The sequence below is a fragment of the Camelina sativa genome, chromosome 7, assembly GCF_000633955.1.
Source record: "Camelina sativa cultivar DH55 chromosome 7, Cs, whole genome shotgun sequence".
Classification (NCBI taxonomy): Eukaryota; Viridiplantae; Streptophyta; class Magnoliopsida; order Brassicales; family Brassicaceae; genus Camelina; species Camelina sativa.
Genome location: NC_025691.1, coordinates 11,212,094 through 11,221,883, shown reverse-complemented (window position 1 = coordinate 11,221,883; position 9,790 = coordinate 11,212,094). Strand labels below are relative to the sequence as shown.

At 37.0% G+C, this 9,790-nt stretch overlaps 1 protein-coding gene across 1 annotated transcript; it reads right to left on the bottom strand.

Moving 5' to 3' along the window:
• Positions 8,117-9,423, bottom strand: LOC109125428 (glucose-6-phosphate/phosphate translocator 2, chloroplastic-like). Its single transcript, XM_019227047.1, has 4 exons — positions 9,371-9,423; positions 9,227-9,290; positions 8,708-8,933; positions 8,117-8,145 (listed from the first exon to the last, which is right to left on the bottom strand). The coding sequence occupies exons 1-4, from the start codon at positions 9,421-9,423 to the stop codon at positions 8,117-8,119; spliced, it is 372 nt and encodes a 123-aa protein (XP_019082592.1).

Sequence of the window (9,790 nt, the reverse complement as noted above, 5' to 3'; positions counted from 1 at the left end):
ATGAATGGCTTTTGCAGTGAACTCCCTTGGATTTTGAACAGCTTTCCCAGAGAGTTGGTTGGGTTTAGGAGCTGAAGTAGAGGCAATATTACTCTCCATATACTTCATTCTGGAGTTGAGACCTTCAAACTTCATGTTCAGATCATTGTACAGTGATGTGAGCCTTTGATTCAACTCAGCAAACTGCTTGGCTTCCTCAATCTTGCCTTGTGTTTGCCCAATCAACAACTGTTGCATCATTGCTCTTAAGTCTTGTTCCTGGCCCTGGTTAGTCTGAAACCCTGGTGGGGGACACAATTGGGGCTGGAACACTTGGTGTTGTTGCTTGGGGATGTAGTTTTGTTGCTGTTGAGGTTGTTGAGGTGGATAGACTTGGTCTTGAGGGTTGGCCACATTGGTGCTCCTATAAGAGAGATTGTTGTTCTTGAAACCTCCTTGGTTGTAGCCTTTGAATCCTCCCTGGTTTTGCATGTAGCACAACTCAGCAAATTCAGGCTCCCCCTCTTGAACTGGAGCTTCTTCTTCACCAATGAAGTGAATGGACTTGGACTGGCTTAGGAGTATCTTGTCAAGCTTCTCATTGACCATCTTCAAATCCTTCTTATACTTGTCCTCTTGATCAGTTGAGGAGCTCCTTATGGTCCTATCATAGTCCTCATTATAATTGCCATCAGATTGAGCAAGATTCTCAACTAATTCCCATCCTTCTTCCACATTCTTGTTGAGGAAGTTGCCATTAGAGGCTGTGTCAAGAAGCATTCTTATCTTGGGAAGCACTCCTCTATACAAGGTGCTTAGAAGTGACTCATTGCTGAAGCCATGGTGAGGACACTGAGTTTGGAATCCTTTAAACCTCTCCCAAGCTTCACAAAAGCTCTCATTATTCCTTTGAGCAAACCCAGAAATCTCATTCCTCAGCCTAGCAGTCCTTGCATTGGAGAAGAACTTGGCCAGAAAAGCTTTCTTGCATGCATCCCATGTGGTGATAGCTCCAGTAGGTAGAGTCTTCTCCCAAAGGTGAGCTTTGTCTCCAAGAGAAAATGGGAAGAGCCTTAATTTGAATCCATCTTCACTCACTCCATTGATCTTTGTGAGTCCACATATTCTGTCAAACTCATCAAGGTGATCTAGTGGATCCTCCATTGGCAACCCATGAAACTTGTTTGCTTGTATCATTGAGATCAATCCACTCTTGATCTCAAAGTTATTGTTTGCTACTGAAGGTGGCACAATTCCAGCCCTTTGGTTGTGGGTATTGGGTGCATCTCCTGCACCAATGTGCCTTGGTCTTTGCTCATGGATAGCTTGTTGCTCCATGATGTCTTGACCTTGTTGTTGTTGAACTACTCTTCCTTGCTTATGTCTCAAACCCTTTTGTAGCCTGTGGATGTTGTCAATAGGCTGTTGAAGACTATCTTTGCCTTTTGACCTTGTGTGCATCAACAAACTCTACTACAGACTCGAACAGGTACACGGTCGAGCGCAGGCTCGAGTGGGTGGTCGAGTCGACTGGGAAGTAATGGCTAATTTGGTCCGGCTTCTGGCTCGATCAAGTGCTCGATCACAGCTCGGTCGAGTGGTGGTCGAGTAGGTGGTCGAGTGGGTACCTGAAACACAAAACAGCCAAGCAAAGGAAGATTCGAGTTCAGTAACTTCACAAGTGTTTAAAACGAACTTAATCTTAGACTAATAATGATCCTAAATGTCACAAAACACACTCAAATGGGCAACGGCGCCAAATTGAAACTGACTTTCTTTTTGGTGTATGAATGAATGATGTATGGAATGATGATGTATGGAATGAATAGAAGTCAGGGTGTTTCAATTCCCCTTATGCAGTTGCAGTATAAGAGGTGTCAATCCTATCTGAGTGATTGTGAACAATTAAGATGTGCATATGAGTCTAAGTCAAGCCAATTGTAAAGATTGTTTGTCACTAACAATCCTAAAATGAGATATGAAATGCAGAAAGTAAAAACAACTAGAACAAGATACTAAATGCAAACAGAACAGACAAATTAAAGCTATAATGAAACTAGAACAGAGATAGACACTATGCTAATGAACTAATGCAAGACAAGTAATGAACAGGAAACTACGTGAATGCAATGGAAATGAAACAGGAATGAAACAAGACAATCACAAATCAAAAACACAAGTTCTGGGGATGAACTCGAGCAGCACTCGACCGAGTGTAGGTCGAGTACGTGGTCGAGCTAGACTTAAACGTGAAAACAGAGCAACACAAGAAAAACAGAGCAATGCTAAAACTAATCAAACAACAAGCAAGCAATGATATTTAGACTAAGATTTCAATAAACAAAGAAGGCCTTGAGGAGGGATTCATGGGCTGAGCTAATCATTGTGGTTATCTAACTTGGTCAACAAATCTCAAGCAAACATTGAGCTGATCTCTAGACATACTATTCTAAGACATGTTTAATCCACTCTCATGGCAAGAAACAATCAAACCTATGCATTTCTAGACTTGTTCTCACAAAGAAAAGAATCTACACAAGCAGGCATTAAGCAATACATCTCAAACCAAACAAGACTTCTAATCTCTTAGCAAGCCTAATGGTAAGCTCTAGATCTAGCCTTATCTATGCTCCTTAGACATTGGTGTGATGCTAAGATGCTTGAAATCAAACCCTACCTTCTCAGATATAGGATCAGCATTAAGATCATCTAGCCTAGAAGAGATCTACAACAATCAAGCTTGACCAAATCAAACAAACCACAAGATCAACCCAGCCTAACCCATCCTCAAGGTCCTAAACAAACTACTCACAAGAACACATGGTGAAATATGTCAAAAACCCAGAAAATAATGAAACTTGCATCATTAGAAAGATGAAACAGAGATCTACAATATTGATGAAGGAATAAAACTCGAAATCTTAATACTTTGAAAGTTATGAAACAAACAAAATATAAGAATCTAGTCTTTCTCTCTCAAACAAGTACAAAATCTAAAAAAAAAAAAAAGTGCAAAAGGAATAATATCTAAAAAAGGTAAAAACTAGGTTTTAGACTCTCTAAAAAGCTGGATTCTTTTTTTGGCTGCAAGTACAAGGGCCTTATATAGGAGGTGAGGTGGAAGCCCTAAAAATACAAAAAGTCAAAGCAGTCAACGGCTCGGTCAACTCGACCAGTGCTCGGTCGAGTGGCTGGTCGAGCTGGCTTCTCTCGTGCATTCTCCACTCGGTCGAGTCCTTCTCAGCACACGGTCGAGTGGTAGTCGAGTGGTGCGGTCGAGTTGGACTCCGGACCTTGATTCTACAGCCTTAACTCTCTTGTTTTCTCCTCAGGATTGCTTCACTTCTCCTCAGCATTGCTTCCATGCTCCTTAAGCTCCAAAATCACCTGTTTATGCATGAAAAGATGCAAATGCAATGCAACTATACTCTAATGCATGATTAGTCCTAAAGCTACACAATAATGGCCTAAATGGATAGCAAAAGATGCAAAAGTTGTGAATAAACTAAGGGAAAACAAGGTAAAATATATGAACATCAATGAGTATTTAATAAACACTCAGTAAGGCAATCCTGCCATCTACTGGGCTATACACACAAACAATAGAGTCATCTCTAACCATCAAACAACAATCAACGAACAGCAAATGACAAACCAGGACTCTGCATCGACCGACACCAACATGTATCGACCGACACCACATGGGGATGCATCGACCGACACAAAGGTTGCATCGACCGATGCAAGTCACACTTGCATCGACCGACACTCGCACTTCATCGACCGACGCATGCTCGGCATAACACGAAAACCCTAAAGTTTTACGCGCCGTCGTCGCACTTGCATCGAACGACGCAAGATATGCATCGACCGATGCAATGCCGAGCATCGTGTTTTCCCCGAAGCTTCTCGCTGGATCTTCGTTCCTGTAACCACAAGACTCGATCCCAAGCCACAAGAAAGCTTCCTAACGTCCCAATTATCAATCTAACAAGTCTAACAACAAACAACAAGCAGATTAAAGAGTTCTCTAGCTTAGATAAGCCATGGTCCTGCACTTACCTTTGCCAAGACGATTCTGAACCTTAAACATGCAAGACAACTCTTCTAGGAAGTTCCTACAACGATCCCAGCTACATATCTCCACAAGAACAGCTTGAAATCTCCCAAAAACCTCAAGAACGCTCAAGAACTCTTTCTCTCTTCTCTTTTCTCTCAAAAACGGCTAAAGTCGTCTAATGAGACAAAAGGAACGACTTAAGGGTTGCCTTTCCCTTTTGCCCAAAACGCAGCGTTTAACTTAAGTCAAAACGCACGAAATTGAGTCAGCATCGACTGATGCTCCACCTGCATCGATCGATGCACATCCTAAACCGGGATTCCGGTTCGCGGATGTTACAATCTCACTTGAGGATTTACTCTGATCTCAATTGAACTGCGCACACAATTCAAAAGAGATGAAACTCTCAAACTCAAAAATCAGAAATTAGAAGAAGAAGGAGGAGGAGACGTAGAAGTAGAAAAGAGAAGAAGTTCTTTTCCATAATGAAATTGAAGGCTGGAATCTTATTTTTTTAGGCACAAAATCTAACCTCCTTAGGAGGTCCTCCTATTAGAGATTTTAGCCATCTCTGATCTCTCTGCCCGTTACAACCAACAGAGAGCAAAACCGTCGATTTTGACTTGGTCTTTTAAGAAGAAAGACTTTTGTCAAAACACAATTTACGACAACACCAAACTTGGTAATAAATATCATTTGAATAAAGCCCAATTTGAGAAACATACCTAACACTTGCTTCACTTCGACAGTGGAGACGTCGGTGGATTTGCTGAAGCTGTGGCGGCGTAAGGGGTTTTGAGATTGGAACCCTCGAGGTTTTTAAGTCTATAGCCCTGAATCAATTACTCTTTTGAGTAGAAGTCCAAGGATGGTTTAATTGATTCTTAACACCTTCGAAACTCCCTTCTTTATTTTCGATGAGAAGGCAATTTTTGAGCTTTGAACAGTTAAAGGAAGCTTCTCCAGCTTGAAAAGTTTAGACATCATCGCTTCAAAGAAGCATTTGAGAGATAAATAGAGAGTTAGATGAGTACAAGACATCACTGATGGTGAATCAATTATCACATATAAATTTTAAGCACACTTGGGGATTTTGTTGCTAAAAACCAAGAGAAATGGATAAGTACAAGATGCCCATAAGGCCCAAGATAGTGGAGGCTCTGATTTGTGCAAGGGAATAGCTTCTGGAGAATGATGCATCTTCTTCTACAACAGCGCAAATGTCAAGTGTTTTCATAAATTATTCGACGCATAAGTGAAAATTAGATCTATTATCTCTTAATGTTGTTGTTTTCTAAAAGTTTATATGTTGTGTTTTGTGGTTAGTCTCAAACCAACCCTGTGAATTGCAATTAGGAATTGGCCTTTTTAAATATCTAATGCACATTCTAAGATGCTCCTTCCTAAATGAAGTCTACGTAACGTCAACATTTAATTGCCTTGATGAAATTGAAACCTATCTTTTAATTCCAAAATTGAAATTCTTCATTCTAAATTTTCTTACAAAATATATGAGTAACTTAAACTTTAAACAAGGAGAGTTTTTGAATAAATGTATCTACAATCTTTTTTTGAAAACTACCTAATATTTTTTTTTTCTTTTTTTCAAATGTTAATATCAAATCACAAAAATTTAAATACAGATTTTTTTAAAGAGTAAATATGCATTTTAATTTAATAGCAAGGATATATAGAACTATCTTTTTACCAAAAAAAAAGAGTTAGTTTAGAGAAAAAGAGAAAAAAACATACGGTAGTTTTCATAAAATATATTATAGATATCAAGTCTATGTTTAATACAAATTTGATGAAATTAATGTATAAATATAAAATTATAAATTAAGTTAAATGGAATTGATCCGCTGGGATATAAAATGAAATATAAATAATTCTATAATTGGGATGCGTTAATTCTATTTTGATAGCAGATTGATCATAGTAATCGAAATTTTATGTAGTCAATGTTTACATAATAAAATGTTTAACTCGGTAAAACACATTTAATGGTTTTGAAAGTGATAATAATAAACAAAAATATACAGCAACAAAAATAATAACAAAAAAACTGAAAACAACAATATTAGCAATGATCTTTGTCATAAATTATATTAATAATGATTTTTGATTACAAACAAAATACAAAAATTAATCTTTCAGAAAACACAAAACAAAATACTTTTAAAATAAATAAAATAAATAAAATAAATAAAATGAAAACTAGCGCGAATACCAAACCTAGTAGTCATGATACTTATACAACTTTCATTTGTGAAAAGTGAAAACGAAGTCCTGAGATTTATGGTCCGAAAAGAATCACATGTGCCTGAAAAATACTCGTAATTCTTTTAAAGAGTGTATTTTAGTAGTTAGAAGAAAAATATCAATAATATGAAAAATTACGATAACATGACAGTTAACATTTGATAATCTACTGATTGAATGAATAGTTTTGATTTCAAAAGTCTCACCGGTTCAACTCCGGTATGTCTAAACACTACATCTGGACACCACTTCGCATGTAATGGATCATTCTCAAATAATTGTATTAGGTCATCTGTAACATATATTGGAACCGTTGTTTGATATGCGTTGTAATTCTAAATTGAACGCAAAATCTAATATTAAGGGGAAAATTGCAATAGATTAGAGCTGTACGTCAACCCTACCGTGGCATTTAATATAACCAAGTTCCATTCATGTCATACTATTTTCTCCTATATTCTATTGGTCATCAGACATTATTTCTGCCACCTAATTTCAATTCAACTTACGTTCTCTATAGTTAAAGACTTAAATGTATAAATATATTTTGATTACATAATTTAAAAAGTAAAGTTGGTACAATGACAGAGGACCCAGGAATGATCCGTTAGAAATCCTTTCATCGGTTTGCTTTTGTCAATACAAAAAAGGAAAAAGAAGAAAGAAAGCTGTTCTTGTTGGTTTGGTTTTTGTTCATCGCAGTTGCCATCTTACTTTTATACATTCTTACATTGTATTTAGCTGCTTTTTTTGTGTGTTCCTTATTATTTTCTGTCTTAACCCACTTACTTATATTTTATATACATTCTTAACAATGATTGATCCTAGTTTGCAGTATCCTAATGAAGAATTTCTTATACTTATTTATTTAGGTGGGGGCTGATAATAACATTATTACTAGTCGTTTTTCTCTTTAGATATTAAGATCATCGTATCTGACTTTTTTTTTTGTCAACTGGAATTATATTGATATGAACTTATGAAGGTATTAACGACCTATTTACAATACACAGACATTAAAGTTCTTAACGATCTGCACCCATTACTTGGCCAAAAAATCAAACCTCTACTCTTAAGTCTCACCATACTCCAGTGAAGACATATACAAAAGAATGGCTACTCTACTCAAGCCATAAAAACCAAAAACTAAGATTCAACCAGAGGACAATCTCTTTTCTTCCGCAAACAAGTGATGTAGCCACTTGTGATCATTTGCCACATACGACTGAAGCCTACACTCCTGAGTTACACTTTGTGTTATCATAAGAGTCCCTTTGTTTCAAAATGAGTTCTCCAAAAAGAATTTACTGTTTTTAAGAGACCCCATAACTCTACCAACCTCCCACAATGAAGGTTTAGTAACCACCACTTCCAAAACCTGATCCTGTAATCCAAAAATCACATTTTCAATCATGTNGAATTATATTGATATGAACTTATGAAGATACTAACGACCTATTTACAATACACAGACATTAAAGTCCTTAACGATCTGCACCCATCACTTGGCCAAAAATCAAACCTCTACTCCTAAGTCTCACCATACTCCAGTGAAGACATATACAAAAGAATGGCTACTCTACTCAAGCCATAAATACCAAAAACTAAGATTCAACCAGAGGACAGTACTCTCTTTTCTTCCGCAAACAAGTGATGTAGCCACTTGTGATCATTTGCCACATACGACTGAAACCTACACTCCTGAGTAACACTTTGCGCTATCATAAGAGTCCCTCTGTTTCAAAATGAGTTTTCCAAAAAGAATTACTGTTTTTAAAAGACCCCATAACTCTGCCAACCTCCCACAATGCAGGTTTAGTAACCACCTGTACCAAAACCTGATCCTGCAATCCAAAAATCACATTTTCAATCATGTGACTTCTCATACTCTCAATAGCCCACATGAGCCCTTTGAACTGAGATTTATGCTTGTCCTGAACATTAGCCATAGCTATGCTGCTATGCAACACAACATTGCCATCCTGGTCTCTTAGAGCAAGGCCAATGGGAAGTTTTAATTTTGGGGGTCTTATGTACTATTTGAATATTTTTATGAATTAATTTTGTACTGTTTTGAAAATAAGAACCTTTGATCTCTTAATTAAAATTTTCTCCTCCAATGGTAGGATATAGTATTGGGTCTCTTAATTTTGAAATTATTGTTTTTTGAAATTTAAAAATTTGAAATAGAATGGAAGTAGTATAAATGTTTAAACATTTAAGATTTTATAAACATGGAAAATATTGCATTTAATTAATTATTAAACATACAAAAAGAACTTGTAAAAATATGTGGTAGAAGCACAAAAATACAAAAGAACTTGTAAAAATATGTGGTCAAAACACTAATCATCCAATAACACCAGCTTTCTAAATCCAAAGCAACACATAAATTTTTTTGATTACCGATCATATTGAAGTTGAGCTCGGTGACAACAGCAAGAGCACAACCTCCAATAATGGGTAAGATAGAGAGGTAAACAGGTAGAGGGAATGCCTCGCCTAAGAAGAGGCTTGAGACGAGAACGCTAAAGGCTGGTTCACTACTTTTGATGATGTGTGTGAAGGACATTGCAACTTTTGACATACTCATTGTTGCGGGTACATGTCCAATCGTATGCGCCAAAGCTACCTGAACAATCAAACTACCATCATCACACAGTTACATCAGTACTACTAACACACCTAATCTATAACAAAAATGATGAATCAGAGGATTACTGCACAAATTCAGGTTCCAAAATTCAAACTCAAAGAACTAATCAGACTAAGCCCTTTCGAAACACCAAAAGCAAGACAATTTATCAAGCAACACCGGTAATGAAAGTTAGAACCTTTACCGGGAACAGAGTTTCCAGAAATCTAGATCAGTTTTAGGAGCTTCAGCGAGTCCAATGACCCAAGAGACGAGCATCATCAAAGAACCACAAGCAAGAAAAAGTAAATACCATAAGCCTTTAATAAAAATGTAAAGAAATCATGCTTCCACCTTGATAGACAATCAACAAACAAAGAATGACATTATCCAAGAATGTTATGGTCTATCACAATGTAGCATTTTCAACTTACCTGGTGATATTCAACGACTCTAGTTCTTGATCACTTTCAGCTACTAGCCCCATACTCTTTGTCTGTTAGGCTCTGCATCAATTAGCGCACATCCAAAACATATCTTTCACTTAATACAAACAGAGAACATCAAAGAGAATGGGGTAAACATGTGTGTAAGACACTGCCATAATCACATCAATCCATTAGGAATAAAACTCCTAGGATATATATAAAGATACCTTGCAGCGACTTAGGTTCAAATCAATAATATGTCTGCAATTTTTCACTAGATGTTTAATGCCAGCATCGGTCACCCTGTCAAACATTATATCTAGAATTAGGCTTGTCTGATGTTGTAAAATCAAGAAGTGTGAAACCGTTAGTCAGACAGAATACTACCTCACATTCCAGTAGATAGAGAAAACTTTTAGCTTCGGA